The following is an 18,053-nucleotide window of genomic DNA, read 5'->3' on the forward strand; positions in this document are numbered from 1 at the left end:
GCAAGGGGCATCAAGATCATGATGGGGAAATCTACAGATACAATCGAACCAAGCTAGTGGAAACTCGTGAACTTTAAATCAATAGCTGTGAAGCCTGCATGGGGCTGGACTACGCCCTTTACATAAGCGAGACAGTTGGATAGCTTCGTCTGTTTAAGGGGCCACTGATGGTGGTAATAAGATCTATTGCTGGTGCGTGAACTGGCATTTTGGAGCCCATTACCTATGTTGGGACACCTTGCACAGCCTTGATGCAGGGAAAGCGGCTTGGACCTGCCTCAACTGAATGTACCAGGCTTTGCTGACTCCCCATGGGAGGCCTTACCTTTATGGAGGAGGGCACGGGGTGGGGGGGGGTGGGGGGGGTGGGGGTGGGCTGAGAAAGAAGCCAGGTGAGGGGGGGGGCGTGGGAGGAGGGAGGAGAGGGAGATCTGTGGTTGGTATGTAAAATGAATAATAATTTCTTAATAATAAAAAAAGTCTTCCTCTTTTTTCATTTCCTTTGAACAAAAACAATTTTGACAAGAAATCTTCAGAGAAGTTATTCCACATTTCAATGTACTATTTTGGATATCGCTTTTGACTGAGGCTGTTTGCAGACTAGACTATTAGTATCCCATATATTCTCTCTACCTCAAAAAGAGTAGATTCACTTTTATCTTGGGAACAAAGCTCAATAGAAAATTTTTTTTAAAACTTTTCTTAATTCATGAAACATTTATCTTCGAGTCAGGTTTTGTTACAGCAGCACAAACGTGGTCAGTCAGCATTTCCATTGTAACTGGTACTTCCAGGGCTGTTCAAGAGAGCCTCAGAGACTCTCCTTTGAATTAAAACTTGGCACTCAGGATTTGAATCCAGAAACCACATTTTCCCTACCAATTAATCAAATAATTTAGAGAGTCTCAAGTTGGAAGCAGACAAAATGCAAAACTTTATCTCTGCAAAAAAAAAAAAGTTTGAAGATAAACCTTACAACTTAAAACATTGTAAAAATGTTTAACGTTCATTATGCAAGTATAATATTGTATTACCCTATAGTCATTCTCAAAGAAAATGGAATCAAAGTGTCTATAAATAAATGTAGTAGTGATTATAAAAATCTCATACTCGACCTGCTTGGCTTTGTGAGTAATTTATTTCGACTTTGGGAATTGAGATTGTTTGTGGTCCTTGGCATAATTGCTTTAAAGGGCAACAGCATTAAGAAACTGGATCAGAATAACAAGGGGAGGGGAGCAGATCCTCAGAGACTGTGAACTTGCTCTTTTATGAACTCCAAACTTCTGTGGAGAAAATTCTGAATCCCGTGAACGTAGATTAGTAGCATGCATCGATTCTGTAAAGAGACACTGGAAATTTAAATTGCTGAGCATAATGGCAGCCCTGAATCCTAAATGCAACCTAATGACAAAGGGCTACCAAGATTGCTTAGTTTAGGAAAGTGTAAAAAATGACCAATAGCATTTCAGTAACACTGGAGAATCTGCCTTTCATCTCATTTTGTAGCTTTTCTCGTTCAGTCTTTTAAGACTTCAAGGTAGTGAGTGACAATAGACCTAACTGCCCCTCTTATCAGTCCCCAGCCAGCTCCCCTGACCTTCCTTGTTCTTCCAGAAACATGCCTGCATTCTCCACACCTGGAAACCTTTCCTCTAGCTTTTCATAGTACGAGGAGCATTGGCCAAAGCAGAGGTCTACTCTGACTCCACTTCTAACTTTGGGTTTTATTTAGACTTTACTTTTAGCTAAGACCAAAGGGGTCACTCTGCTTAATCACATGTTTGCCAGTTGCTCCTTATAGCAATAAGGGAATTTTCCCTTGTGCCCAATGAAGGTTTGCTAAACTGAACCAGCACAGACACTTTAACAGGAGAAAACACATACAAAGTTATTGACCTGTCCATTTGTGCAGGAAGCTCAAAGAAGGGACCACTGGCTGGAGTTAAATACCTTCTTTGGAGGAAAGAAGAAAGTGGGGGCTGGAACAATTTTTGAAGACTGGTCATGGCTTTTAGGGGAATTGATTGGGCCCAAGGGAAAGACAGGAGGTGACAAGTGGTTCTGGAGCTGGAAAGCAGAGAAGAGCATATAAGAGGAGCTTCCTTGATATAATGTCACTCGCCTTCCTTCCTGTTACTCCAGCTCCCTTGGATAATGAGATTTGGGAGAAGGTCTAAGGATGATGGCATTACTTTTGGGAGACCTTCTTCAGTCAGATAAAGGAGCTTCAGAGAGGAAACCTCTGGCCCTTGGAGGAGGAAGGAAGGGAAAATAGGAAAATGGAGCTATCTGGATTCTGAGACCCTGTCTCCACCTCAGCATGCTAAAGTGACACACATCGCTATCATTTTCTGAGCCCCAATATGTCTCAGTCCCAAACTAATGCTATCTTTTACCTGGTTGGATGCTTTCTTATCATCCACTAACACTCTCTTTGCATTTTAAATGAAATAGCTGTCTCTTCTCACTTATGGTCCAGGAGCGTGACAGTACGTTTCCTTTTGTAACATAGGTAGCAGGCACACAGAATTGTGCCAAACAATATTGGTTATTCAGAAACTGCTTGTTGAATAAATTATTCAATGAAATCTGAATTTCAAAGTTCACAACAAGAATCTCCAAACAATAGTCCGGTTGTAATCTTCCCTGTGTCTAAAGATGTTATTTTTCAAATATAGTCAAAACTCCCCTTTGAACATCAGTTTCAAGATGAAAGGCTCCACATGCAACTTCCTCACTGCAGTGTGTTATGGGTCCATCTTTTCTGAAAACATTTAAACTGAAACTTGGAGATTTTCATACTTAATTTTAACTACACTTCAGAAGAGATAAGGCGAGTGGGTGGATGTGTGCCTGTCTGTCACAAAATAGATAAATTCTTATTGTGTGAAATACCATCACACATGTTCTATAGTATTTAATACATGTAATAATAATATTAAAACTCAGCTCTGAAATGCGAGGTCTTATTCCAGCCTTATAATTTTAAAAGAAAAAGGACAGATCCACATCCCCGGCCAACCTCAGTGATAGTGGGGATGCTATACTGTTAAAGAGAGCACCACTGGAGTCACAGGTAGAGTTCCCTAACAGGCCCATGGTCCAAAACAGCAAGAGTAGACATCCAGCACAAAGAGCCACACTGTGAAACCTCCAGCAAGCCCTGCCTTGATTGTTCCGAATAGCACCTGATGGAACATCTATTATTTTCTTTTCCAATGTGAGAATGCATCTTTTTATCATGAACTAAACATTACTTAAATAAAATCATCTCTACTTTATCTCTTAGGGTAAATGTGAGCAGTCTCTGTATGGTCACATGCATTCCATCAACGATGCCACCTTCACGTCTAGGGTGAGTTCAATTCTCTCAATAACTCCATACAACTCTTCATATGTCAAAATTAACTTTAATGAAAGTTGTTTCCAAGGTAAAATGAAAATGTAATAAGCTGAGGACAATAAATGAGGAATTAACTGTAAACAATAGGGAAATGTGTGGAAAGGGAAGATGTGTGCAGAACTTTGTAGCTTACAAACACACACACACACACACACACACACACACACACACACACACACACACACACACACAGCAGTAGCAAGAGAGAGGAGGAAGGCTTTAGTGTACACCTTTAGTGTATCACCATTCTCACTCAGCACCTTTTGTCCAGCACAAGCTTCAGAAGGTAAATGAGATAGGTGGGGCATCAACTTTGCAGTTCTGGGGACTGGACTCAGGGTCTTGCATGTATCAGACAAACAGCCTAGATTGCCTCGGCTCTTAGAATCGAAGTGCTGCTATGCAGATTGAGCTGTCTTTGAACTAATATTGAAGACCAGACTGACCTCAAACACATACATAATCCTCTTCCCTCAGTACGTGTCACAACGTCTGAAGGATTCATTCTTAAATGCAAAATCTTAAATGAAAATAAAAATGGCAGAATTGAAATGTAGAAAATAACAGTGGAGAAATAACAGCTTTTCTTCAGTTTACTACATATAAGTAGGTAAGAAGGACATTTTATTTGTAACTAGATGTATTCAGATAGAAGGATGGTTCAGCATGGCTTTGAATTGCTAAGCTAATTGACGATGTCTTTAAAGGGGTTCAGATAATAACCATAGGAGCATGATTTACGTTTGTGCCTTCTCAGATGAAAGCAGTTTGACTAGATAGATGGCCTCTCAAGTTCCTCAAACTCTGTGATTTAATTATATCTAACATCTTAATTCATCTCTAAGTTCCCAGTAGAGTAAAAAGTCCTAATTCTATATTCCTCCTCTTTTCCAATTAGCTGAAAAGGAAATCTGATAGATCGCTCACTCCGAACTTCAAAATGACAGCATAGTCAAAATTCTGTTACTGCCCTGCTCTTATTATGCTTTAAGAAAGAAGGAAAAAATACTCACTAAAAATTATATCTTCTGAGGGAATGTTGAGTGCTCTAACTGAAACTGTATGGCTGTGTCTGCCACTCCCAAGAGTTTTAACGATGGGCACTACCACAATTAGATTGTTACAAATTTGTCTCTGTAAGGAACATTCCATTTAATTGACTGTAGTGAGCCAATTAGTTGAAAAATATTATATTATGGATTGGTCCTAGATACCAAGTAAAATTTTATTTCTAACGGAATATAAAGATAGTTAAACACCATGAGCCACATGATATAGGATATTTATGCTGAAACTTTTATTAAGCCTTCTCACGCTCAAGGAAAATTAAATGGAAGCTGAAATGAAGTAATTTTATATTTCATAAGCCTGGCGTTTTATTTTGGTGAGTAATATCATGGTGAAAAAGACACACCATTCAACATTATGAACAGTAAAATAAATAAATATGGAAATTCCAAAATTAGATTTGCTGAATTGGCCATCCAAGCAGATACACATTAATTGTATGTACTTCAAAGGGCCAGATAATATGAAGTCCAGGTCCAAAGTCAAAGTGAGCAACATGTTGCTGCTCGCTCATAGGAAAAAGAAAGATGGCTTTATCACTTTTCCACACAAGCATCTCAAAGACTTTCTGGAAACTCCCACTAATTAGCTCTTCTAAAAGAATTTATTAAGTATTAAGAAATAGTGTTTTTTACGATGGCTCTCATCCTTAGGTGAAATTTATGGTCACCAGTGTTAATTGTTTGAAAAATGCATCATGTGTAACACACCTGCCAAGGAATGTCAGGAGGTTAGGGTATCAGAGTGAGCACAGAGCGCAAAGCCATTGTGACAGTGTTAACGCTCAGGCAAGCATCAGTCAAGGCAGTGATAACAGTCATGTTATACACTATATATACACACAACAAACAGATTTTAATTTTGTATTAGCCTTGCTAATTGCTTGATGCCTCTAGAGAAAGCAATGATGTTACATTAGTAGCTAAAATTGTATTTGACTGTATATGCAAGCACAGACTCAGGAAAATTCTGCAGTTTGATATTAGTAAGCAGACGTCACAAGTATAAAAGTCAGTGCCAACAGTCTTGAAAACATTTGCAGAAGCAATTTGCATATGGCCCTGAAAACTATGGGAGTTGAATTTTATGTCATTGTTTATGAAAGTTCTAATGTCTTCATTTGTGACTGATTTCTCTCTGGGAAGTAAATGTTTATTTAAAATCTATTCTTAAAGCATTCTGTAATGAAATATTTGAAGGAAACAAGAAAGTGCTTTGTTTTTCTTCCTAAGTCCTTCTTACAAAGCAAGACCGGAACATCAGAAAGGAAGAAGGTGGTTATTTCTGCCAAAAAAAAAAAATTAATAGGCAGAAAATATAATGTAACAAAAGATTAGAAACAGCAATTATGGAGCATACTGACTTGTGGACTTGTGTAGATGAATCATCTGCAGAAGGAAACTGAGAATGGAGGTCCTATTGCATGTCTCTCCTGACACCTGTTTACTGTGGAATCAGCCCAGGATGGACTGGGATGGAATTCCTTCAGGCACTCAACGTGCCCGTCAGCTTCTTTCTACTTCTCTGGTCATTTTTGTTTGCATTTTAGTCATTCCTAGAAATTGACCCTGCAAACAGTTGGTGTTTATTAGATATAGCAATGCATGTTCTTCGTTCTTTGACTACAGTTGGCCTCTCCTCTTTCCTTCAGGGTAACATTTTCTCTTTGCTGAAGAATATTCTCTGGTAGTTCTTTCAGAGAGAATGCAAAATTCTGAGTCTTTGCATATCAGATAATTCCATTATTTCCTTTACATTTCAGTGTTCATTTTTTTTCTCCTAACACTGTTGTTGCAAAGGAGACTATTCTCCATAGAACAAACTGATCATTTACAGAAAATGTTTGATTTTTCTCCCTTATATGTTGTGATATCTTTAATATATTCTATTTGAGTTTCTACAATACATCTACATGTGGATTTGTGTGCTTTTTGTCTGTTTTCAAGAGCTGGTGTACTTTTTGTGAATTGCCTTTATACAATTCAACTAAAAGTTATGGCATTGTTCTCTAAATATTATTTTCTTGTCATTCCCTTCTAGATTTTCCTTAAGAAGCATTTATATGTTTGTTAAAACGTATTATTCAAAATCCACAACCCTTTATTGTGTGTGTGTGTGTGTGTGTGTGTGTGTGTGTGTGTGTGTGTGTGTGCATTCGTATGGAGGCAAGCGGTTAACCTATAATGTCATTCCACAGCAGCCCTCTACCTTGTTTTTTGCAAAAGAAAAAAAGGAGAAGAAGAAAAAAAACTCACACTTGGACCTGAGTTTCATCAATTATGCCAACCCTGCAAGCCCCAGGGATCCTCTTGTCTGTACCTGCCCAGTGGTGGGATTAAAACTGGTGCCACCATACTCAATATTTTCCATGGATATGAGGGATTGAATAAATTTCCTCATACTTGTACTGCAAGCATTTTACGGGCTGAACTATCTACTCATCACTGTACTTAAATTATTTTTGAATTCCCTACGCTTTCAATTTTGTGTCTTTTTTGAACTGGTTTTCCCAGATCTCCATGACTTCTCTGAAACTATAGTGGCCTATGTCTTTGAAGCATGGGCAGTTCTCAGTTGCAGTTATGCCTGTACCCTAGTACCTTTTGGATTCTGACTTTGCCACACAAAACATAAAAACATACTTATTCAGCTTATTATAAATAACGTAAATATAAAGCCACAGTATATAGTTTTCACTTTAACAAAATACTAATACTAAAATTATTCTAAATTAATTATGCAACTATTTAAATGGATATTTTCAATAGGAGTATTTTGTCTCTTTTATATTGGAATATGTCACATAATTATTAGTAAAGACTTTAGATTTTCAAGTGAAAGCTCATGGTAAAGAGCCTTACTTACTTAATGCTGGCAGGGGACACACGTTTAGTCCCCAGCAGCACATCTGGAGCTCACACTGGCTGTAGCTATAGCTGTAGGGGATTTGGTGTCCTCTGCTGGCCTCTGTGGACATTCAGCTCACATATATGTACAGACATACACACATACATACATACATATTTGTATGTGTATATGTATAGACACACCAATCTTTAAAAGAAGAGTTTGAGTGGGATCTGAAAAAGGTTAGGCATTTTTCTTAGTGGCCTCTATATGGTCATATAAGCATTAATTTCTTTGTCCTTTTTTTTTTTTTTTTTGGTTTTTCAAGACAGGATTTCTCTGTGTAGTTTTGATGTCTGTAGCCCAGGCTGGCCTCCAACCCACAGAGATCCACCTGCCTCTGCCTGCCTGCCAAGTGCTGGGATTAAAGGCATGCACCACCATCTGGCCTCATTGACCTTTCTTTAAAATCATTGATAAACACTTGCCTACCCAAAATAATTATCCTCACTTGATTTTAACTAAAACAAAAAGAATTTCTTGTTTCGTGTGTATGTGTGTGTGTGTGTGTGTGTGTGTGTGTGTGTGTGTGTGTGTGATGTTTGTGCATGTGTGTGTGTTCTAACAGACTCAAGTAGAAACAAGATTTATGTAGTTTTGATATCTGGTCATTTCATATAAAAATGCAAAATAGTTAGGTCAATGCAACCATTGATCCAGAGAAGGACAATGCCATCAGACACCACAAACATTTCTATTTTGTTTGCTTCTTTAGCACTCTAGATTGATGTCAGTCAATATTTAACTGGACCAATAATATTGATATTTGATGTCAATTTGTATTAACTCCTGCACCTACATGATACATAAGTCAAAGTTTTATGTGTGCTGGAAAACAGTGCATCATATCCTGTCCATCTAGCAAAACTGGAAAACAATAGACTAGAAAACATAGTTCTATGTAACATGTTATTTTATTTTACATAATATTTTAATAATTTCAGTGCTCCTATATACTCAAAAAGTTAAATATATTTTAAGCTTATCCAATACAATTTTAACTAAATATTTTATTAAATAAGTTTTTGCCCTAATCATCTACAAGGAAAATAATTTCTAATAAGAAATGAAACACTATGAAAGGCAAACAGAGGAAGAATTTGTATACTCAGATATTCAAAAATTATCTAGAAAATAAAGGAAAATAGAAAAATTCTTTTTCTCTTCTACATTGCTCTGTTTTTAGAAATATCAAATATATACCAAATATAGCAAAAAACGAAGTGTATTTAAGATTATATCACACAACCTCTTCAGTAGCTCCTGACTATAGACAGTGATGATTCTATATAGATGTCATTTTCTTTAAAGGAACATGAAACTCAGAACCATTGTGATATTTATGCCATAGTTTCTGATATTTCTACTTTGGCTATAAAGATTTTTTGTTTTCTGTTTCTTTTTTTTTTTTTTTTTTTTTTTTTTTTTTTTTTTTTTTTTTTGGTTTTTCGAGACAGGGTTTCTCTGTGTAGCTTTGCGCCTTTCCTGGGACTCACTTGGTAGCCCAGGCTGGCCTCGAACTCACAGAGATCCGCCTGGCTCTGCCTCCCGAGTGCTGGGATTAAAGGCGTGCGCCACCACCGCCCGGCTGTTTTCTGTTTCTAAGGACTTCACCCTTGAGGGTTCATGACAAAAGTTCAATAGGAAGTTCATGCTTAGCAACCCTTCACTCATCACCTACTGTGTCCTGGGTACTGCTGTCAGTGCTGGTTCAGGTTCAGCAGGAAATACCGAGCCCTGTCGTCATGGGCCTCCTATCCTTAGAAGAACCGGAGGCAGTCAGCAAACAGTGTATACTTAGGAAGTGCTGTCTATCAAAAATAAACCAGTGTCAATACAAGCAATGGGGAGAAAGTTGGGACTAGACTAATAATGGAGGCACCCTGTGAGAAATGGTACCTGGGGGAAGCATGCAAAAACAAACAAGCAAACACCTCAAGGATGCCCCAGGGCCGGGTTCCAATGTGGCAACATCATGATGTGAGGGAACAGCAAGACCAGAACACAAGCACGGGACTCGACTGCATCACAAAGATGGACAACTAACAGATAGGTAACTGACAATTTAGGCTAAGGTTATTGGTTACATGGTATAACAGTGGCCACCTAAAATTATCCCCAGAGCATATTCTGTGGTTCCAAAAATGTTTGCTTATATAGTATGACCTGGTTATAATAAAATTACTAGATTATTTGTATAATACCTTAGCATTTTAATGCCATAGAACTTGGCATGATTCTTGTTATAGAAATCAACAGATATTGGTTGATTGGCCAGTATCAGAAAGTCACTCTAGGTCAGAATTTAAAGAACAATTAAAGAGACAGGACAATGTTTGTCGTGGCATGATTACATTTATTTTCTATCTTTGATTTTAAATTTTAATATGCTTTATAGCCTCCTCATGACTAAATTGAAAGAGGTACCAAAAATGTTTAAACTATGTATTTTGTTTATAAAAAATAAGTCCTCCTTCAGAATATTTAGCCTTTTAATGAGCTGATCTTCTAATACAACAAAATCCCAGTTAAATAATTTCACAATACAAAAATGCTCTAAAAACATCAAAATGCCAATATAAAATCACTCATCTCTCATGGTTGTGTTCAGTCTTGTATTTCATTTAAAGGTGTGAGAAAGTACATGCATGATAAACAGCATGAGCTTTCTTAAGAGATTACTTTCTGTTTAAGGATGATGCTTAATGCATCCTACATTGTCCCCGAATCATATAATTAGAGCAAAAAGAATTGTCACACCAATTTACTCATAGCATAATTACAAGAACACTTGATTATCTCCCTTAATGTAATTTTCGTCACTTAACTGTGTGTTCTCCAGTGAATGTGACCTACCGAAGCCACACTTTAATAAGTGACTGCCAGCAAACATGCCACACCACAAACAGAGCCTGCACTTCCTGTAGAAGAGATTTAATTGTATAACAAGTATGACCCTTTGGAGAAAATACTTAAAACTTTCCCTGTCTGTCTCGGTGGAAAGGCTGGAATGACTTGGGACAGGCTTGATTTGACTCTGGGTTTGGGATCGGGCATAACCGTCATCACCTTACTTGATTTTTTTTTTAATTTTTAATTTTTATTTTGCAATACAATTCAGTTCTACATATCAGCCACGGATTCCCTTGTTCTCCCCCCTCTGGCCCCCCCACCTTTCCCCCAGCTCACCCCCCATTTCCACCTCTTCCAGGGCAAAGCTTCCCCGGCGGACTGAGATCAACCTGGTAGACTCAGTCCAGGTAGGTCCAGTCCCCTCCTCCCAGGCCGAGCCAAGGGATCCTGCATAGGCCCCAGGTTTCAAACAGCCAACTCATGCAATGAGCACAGGACCCAGTCCCACTGCCTGGATGCCTTCCAAACAGATCAAGCCAATCAACTGTCTCACCCATTCAGAGGGCCTGAGTTGGGGACCCCTCAGCCATTGGTTCATAGTTCATGTGTTTCCATTCGTTTGGCTATTTGTCCCTGTGCTTTATCCAACCTTGGTCTCAACAATTCTCGCTCATATAAACCCTCCTCATTCTCACTAATTGGACTCCCAGAGCTCCACCTGGGGCCTAGCCATGGATCTTTGCATCCAGATCCCTCAGTGGTTGGATGGGGTTTCTAGCACGGTAGGGTGTTTGGCCATCCCATCACCAGAGTAGGTCAGTTTGGGCTGTATCTCGACCACTGCCAGCAGTCTGTTGTGGGGGTATCTTTGTGGATTTCTGTGGGCCTCTCTAGCACTTTGCTTCTTCCTATTCTCATGTGGTCTTCATTTACCATGGTCTCCTATTCCTTGTTCTCCCTCTCTGTTCTTGATCCAGCTGGGATCTCCCGCTCCCCCAAGCTCTCTTTCCCTCGACCCTCGCCCTTCATTACCCCCACTCATGTTCAGGCTGTTCATGTAGATCTCTTCCATTTCTCCGTCACTGGGCGATCCCCGTGTCTTTCTTGGGGTCCTGTTTTCCAGGTAGCCTCCCTGGTGATGTGAGTAGCAGTCCTGTCATCCTTGTTCCACATCTAGTAGTCTACTCAGCAGAGAAAAACAATGACATCATGAGGTTTGCAGGCAAATGGATGGATCTAGAAAAAATCATCCTGAGTGAGGTAACCCAGACTCAGAAAGACAAACATGGTGTGTACTCACTCATAGGAGGATACCTTACTTGATTTTTATGCCTACCCCGTTTTTCAGCTGAGTCAGCACATTCAGCCATCTTCCTAGTCTGTGTTTCCTGGGATGTTTAAGTTTCTTGTTCATGCATTCTATTCTAGGATTGGAGAATAGTCTTTGACTTGCTACTTGGAGTGTTCCACAGCAGAATGTTTGTTTTTCACTGACATAACTCGTGGCCTCTCCATCTGAGCTGGGGAAAAAAAATAGGAGAACAATCTTAGCCAGTTTCAGAATATATCAAACAATATAGCCAGTTTCTTTTTTATTGACCTTGATTCTAGGTATCTTCTTAGACTGGAGCATTTTGATTTTTAGAAATAGTTTTCAATTTATATATTGAAACAGAAAATATTGAAATATTAAATTGTGGAGTACTGATTACTTTCCCATTGTGTCATGTAAAGATGGTAAAATAAATCCATAAATAAATAAAATCCATGCAATTCCAAGATTATAACCTTGCTGTCTTGAAAGTGTATTCCAGGGATAAAAAACTGTTTATTCAACATATATGGCTATCTTACTGGTGAAACAAAAACGAAAACAAAACAAAATTATATTTTTATTGAAATTGGAGGTGACAGGGCCAGAGTAATGTCTTGGTAGGTAAAGGTGCTAGCTATCAAGCCTGAGGATCTAAGTTCAATTCCTGGGTCCAACTGGTAAAAAGAAACACTGGTCTTCTGCAAGCTGTACTCTGACACCTACATCACATGCACCATGAAACATACTTTTTTGACTCTGATACCTCCTCCATACACAAAATAAATAAATCAATAAATGTAAAAGAAAATTTAGAGGTCACAAATAGAAAAGTACAGCTTAATAAACAAGTTCTTAGAAAATTAAATTGTCAAAGAACAAATATAACAAATGCAAATTATAAAAATAAATCAGAAGCACCACTTCAGTAAAAACTAAATAGTATTTTAAGTGCTATGAATTTCATTAAAATGTGAAATTTTATTCTTTAATCTGTTTTTATTAATATAGCTAGGTTTTAGGATTTTTTTAAATCATTATGTTTTAGCAGATGTATCATGTGCTCATGTGCCTCACAAACGTAAACGTTATGATGGAGCAAACCTACTTCATGAATCATCTTTATGTGTATAGGGAAGTATGCTGAATTTATGTGGCTCTACTTACGTGTGTATTAACAGAAAATGAATTTATTGAAGGTTATGCCTGCCGGGTTACTACAGTGAATACTGTATTAATCAATAATAATTGGCCACTTGAAAAGAGACTTTTGCCAGGAAGAGTAACACCTTAGGTTACCTTGCAATAAATAAACCAGGTCTAGCAGAATCTGTGTGGATCTGCTCTTAATGTCTATTTGCAGCAATCAAAGAGCATAGGGACATTGCTACTAAGAATAGTCATTAACATGTTGCTCCTCTTTTTACTAGGCAATGCTTTATTTCTCCAGGAAGCATAAAAACATCTATTATTTAAGTTATTTATGTTTGAGTAACTTGAAATTATTAAAATAAGTTACACATTTTTCATAGAAATCTCACTGTGCTTGTGGGATTATATTAGGGGAATAAAAATCACCGTACCTTTTTCCAACCTAGAAAGGAATAGATTTATCTATTTTTATGGAATTGTATGTTTTTCTGCTACTCTGCTGCTAACATGGTCATCCAAGATCCCAAGTCCCTCTGTCATCTGGCGACTGCAACAGAAATCTTGTGTTCTTCTTCTTGTGTTGACATCCCCTGCCTTCCCTATTCATTACTCTGAGACTATAAAAGGACAGGCTTCCTCCCTTGATAAAGGACAACAGACTAATGAATTTAAGTGCCTGCATCATTAAAATTGTCATCCCTGGTAGACTATTTCAAGTGTAGTATCAAGGGTGGCTAGCTTTTACTCTTCAGGGGGTACAGAGATCTTCAGTTTCTTATGTAAATTTATGCAAAAAGTGCTCCAACACAATCACATGCTATTTATTTCAAGCCTCAAAAGGAATGCTTCATTTCCTGATTTGGTAATGGAAAGAACTAGAGCAGAGTGGAAGTGAGCTGAGTTACAGGTTAACAAATAGAATATTTATTCATTCAGGGATGAAGAAAGTTTGAGAAGAAAGCATAATGGCACAATTTCAGTTGCATTACCACATCTTCATCACATACCTATCTTATCTATAAACCTTCCTAAAACAAGGTTTCAGGGTAATACACATCATTTTGCCTTGTTTGTTCATTAGCTTCCACAAGACGATCCCACTACTATTCCATGAGGTCTAAGACCATGTTTCATTCCTTCCTAATTGTATATTCAGTTCTTTTCCTTTCCACACCCTATAACCTGGCAGTTCTAACCGGGAATGCTTGAATGATCAATAACTAATGAATGACTAATCATTTTTACTGAATCCCTTTAAAATAAGAATTTCCATATCTTTTCAAAGTGTGTGTATTCTTCATTGGTCAGCTCATCATAGCACAAGACTAATAATACTATGGAATCAACTGTTCCAGAAAAGAGCAGTTAGAGTACTTTGATTCAATGGATCAAAGCATTTTAGCATTTGCTAACTGATATTTCAAAACACTTGAATGTTCTTAAATCTGAAGTTGGATAACCCATCATCAGGGGATGCTTTAGGAAGTAGGAGGAACAGCAGAGGCTCCACTCAAATGTAAATCTATGCAAGAGCAGTGTTTTATTGAAAGATAATTGTTTAGAAGAAAACAATTTCACAGAGTTAAAAAAAATCTCTCAGTTGTAATCATCTTGGGAAAATACGTTCTGTGTATGTATATGTTGGTTTGTATAAAATGTAAGAATTATGCAGTGGATGGCCACAGTGACTGTGTGATGCTATGATTGCTTTATGATGGCGTTGAAGAGCTATTAGCATATTTTAGTTAAATCTTACATTTCCAAGTTTAATAGGAAAAGACACAAAAACACTTGAAAAAAATCTAAGCTCTTTTGGAGTTCTGATTCTCCCTTTCAACTTCTTGTTTTAAACTGTTAACTTTCATTCCAAGATCAATGTGCTCAAATTAAATAATAACATTCATCAAAATTAATCACAAAGCTAAGAATAAGGACATTTTGTCCAATTTTCATATTTATTTCCAACTCTGTACTTGCTTTTCTATTGAATTTGAACTCTTTCCAGCTGAGATTGTCATCCTAGCTGTTGGTGGCCAGACATGCAAATTAGAAACAGCCTCCATTTTCTCATATTTAGAATAGAGATATTACCTAATAGTTTAAAAACTCATTAAGTTGATCACTTTGGATGATCGATATTTTTGTATTCCCAAAATATTGATTACTTCCTTTTTGAAGTGCTATTGGGTACTTAGAAGCCATGAGTGCTTCCAGATCTACTTCTAGTATTCATTAGGTGGGATGGGGGTAATGCTCACTTTATGGCTAATTATTTCTTCCCTACAGGAGGCAGAGACATCTTTGTAATCTAGTCAGTCCACTCATTGACCTAGATCCTGAAAGTTTTCAATCTGGCTCCAGGAAAGGCAGCATTGCTGATAGGATTGTGTGAGCACATTCCTTTGTGATCCCTCTAATGCTTTCAGATGGTCCTTTCTGAGTCCCCAAGTAGCTTCCTTGTGTGCCTATAATGAATAATATTCTTTTCTCTATTGATCTCTATCCTCATGACCCCCCAACCTCAGCTCCACGACTGAGAAGTCTGTGTATCCCTCCTGACTTTTCTTTCCCCAGAAGCTGCCACAGCAGTATCCCGTGACTCTAAAAACTTACCTCATTGCTTGCCTGTCTCTTAAAGAATATTGTCCCTGTTTTCTGATGCAGTCTTCTAAATCATTTCCATTCTCTCTCTCTCTCTTTTTAAAAGCTAGTTTCAGATAAAAAGATGTGCCCAGTTGGTAGTGTTTTGTGACGTACTTTTGAGTAATAGATCTAACCATAAGTTAGGTAATTGAAATGAATTTAGCATTCTTAAAAAAAAAAAACTACAGGTAGGGATTAATTATAGATAATGCCCAGGAATATCCAGAATTCCTGGCCAGCCTTGCCTATACAGAGAGATTTGGCAAAATCACAACAAATTAAATAAATAAATAAATAAATAAATAAATAAATAAATAAATAAATCTTTTTTGAAGCCAGAGAGTTTATGGACCAATATTTAGTAGCAAGCTCAACAACAAAAGTGAAATCTTTCCATTAAGTTTTGTTGCAATGCAAAACTGAGAATTTCAGCAGGGCTCTCTAGGCATGGAACACCAAGCTTGAGTTTGGTTTATTACTTCATATACTAGAAACCTTATTTCACTATTTGGGCAACATAAAATGTCCCTATGTGTGGTGATTTGAATGAGAATGGCCCCCCATAAGCTCAAATATTTGAATGTTTGATCACCCCATCTGCCCAGTTCATGGAACTGTTTAGTAAGGATTAAGAAGTGTGGTCTCGCTGGAGGAGGTGTGACATTTGTAGTGGGCTTTGGGGTTTCAAAAGCTCATTGCTGGCCCACTCTTGTTCTTTTCTGGCCTGCAACTTGAGGATCAGATGTGAGGTCTCAGCTACAGTGCCATGCAGGCTTGCTGCTATAATCTCCTCCCTGATGATCACGGACTAACACTCTGAAACTGTAAGCAAGCCCCCAACTAAGTGTTTTCTTTTATAAGTTGTCTTGGTCATGGTGTTTCCTCAAACAATAAAACAATAAAAAGGATACTATGTAAATGCCTTATAAAGGACTGCTGAAACATAACATGCCCCACCAGAAGGCAATACCAAGGGGCAGCATGGCAAGGATCTAGTCCACAGGTATCTGCTACAATGCCAGTAATGATGATGAAGATGACATAAACTCACCTGAGATTTAAAACATCGCTTTTTAGTGCTGTAAAAAGAGATTCATTGCCAAAGGCAAAATCCATATTTTCATATTCCATGCTAGGGGTTTCTATTTCTCCTTGAATGAGATTATGGCTTCAAAATGATCACAAGATTTATGAAAATCTTTTCTCTTCTTCCCCTTCAGAAATCTACTCATTCTGCAGTGTGTTCTCTGTGTCGGGCTGATCTTTCCAAATCCTGCCAGAGCAGCGTCTCCATTTTATTTAGCACCCATAAAATCTAAGGAGGTAAAACATGGAAGAATTTTAGGGAAATGAGAGTACTCTATGTAGTATTACAGTGATATACATGTTTACCTTTGTACAAATCCACAGAATATAGAACAACATGACTGAATCATGGTGATATTATGAACTTTGATGACTGATGTATGTACCAATGTAGGTTCAACCAGGTACAAGAGTAGCACTCTGATGGGAGATGCTCATAGTGGGAGACCTTTGCTTGTTAAAGAGGCTGGGAATACACAGGGAATCTTCCACTTATCTTTTCTGTGAACTGAAAAGGATTCTTTTTTTGAGAACCTTTTTTTTTATATTTCAAAATAGATTCTTGTCTCATACAATACATCCCAATCACAGTTTCTACTCCCTCCACTCCTCCTAGCCGCCCCCCCCCCCACCACCCTCTAGATCCACTTCTCCCTCTGTGTCCTCTTCAGAAAAGATCAGGTCTCCAAGAGACAATGGCCAAACAGGACAAAAAAAGGTATAATAAGATAAGGCAAAAGCCCTCATATCAAGACTGGACAAGGCAATCCAACAGGAGGAAAAGAGCCTTGAAAGGAGGCAAAAGAGTCAGTGATACACCCACTCCCACTGTTAGGAGCCTCACAAGAAGCTAGCAGTCATAGCATGTGTGCAGAGGATCTGGTGCAGACCTATGCAGGCCCTGTGATTACCATTTCAGTCTCTGTGAGCCCATATGAGCCCTGCTTAGTTGATTTGGTAGGCCATGTTCTCCTGGTGTCCTCCATCCCCTCTGACTCCAGTCTTTTCTCTCCCTCTCCCATCCCTCATCTCCTAGGGGAGGGACCTCATAGAGACCTCCAATTTAGAGTCTCTCTGCATAATGTGTGACTGTGGGCCTTTGCATCTGCTCATATCAGCTGCTAGAGGAAGCCTCTCTGATGATGACTGGACAAGAAATCTATGAGTATTGCAGAATATCTTAGGAATCTTATCTATCTATCTATGTATCTATGTATCTATGTATCTATGTATCTATGTATCTATGTATCTATGTATCTATGTATCTATGTATCTATGTATCTATGTATCTATCTATCTATCTATCTATCTATCTATCTATCTATCTATCTAATCTGTCTGTCTGTCATCTATCTATGTATCTGCCAGTCTTATTTGGTTCTACCCTAGCTCTCTGGGCTATTCAGTCTGCAGTTCCTGGTCAACCAGAAGTATAGAGTAAAATGCATAGGCTTCCTCTCGGGTGATGGGCCTTCAGTTAAAATCAAAATTAGTTGGCCATGCCTACATGTTCTGCATCACCATTACTCCAGCACATCTTGCAGGCAGGACAAACACTAGGTGGAGGTTTTTGTAGCTGGGTTACTGTCCAGGTTTCTCTTTTAATAGCCTGCAGAGTACTTTTGT

General features: G+C 38.2%; 1 protein-coding gene across 5 annotated transcripts in view; it reads left to right on the plus strand.

Annotated features, from left to right (window-relative positions):
• Spag16 (sperm associated antigen 16) overlaps positions 1-18,053 on the plus strand; it is an 830,413-nt gene that overhangs the window by 582,925 nt on the left and 229,435 nt on the right. For 4 of the 5 annotated variants that reach the window (XM_052749769.1, XM_052749772.1, XM_052749771.1 and 1 more), the window contains one exon: positions 3,293-3,358. The exons of the other annotated variant lie outside the window; for it this stretch is intronic. In XM_052749769.1, coding sequence (XP_052605729.1) covers positions 3,293-3,358 — 66 coding nt within the window. The remainder of the gene's footprint in view (positions 1-3,292; positions 3,359-18,053) is intronic. 5 annotated transcript variants of the gene reach the window in all.

This window comes from Peromyscus californicus, unplaced genomic scaffold, assembly GCF_007827085.1.
Source record: "Peromyscus californicus insignis strain IS unplaced genomic scaffold, ASM782708v3 Scaffold_21__1_contigs__length_65335640, whole genome shotgun sequence".
Lineage (NCBI taxonomy): Eukaryota > Metazoa > Chordata > Mammalia > Rodentia > Cricetidae > Peromyscus > Peromyscus californicus.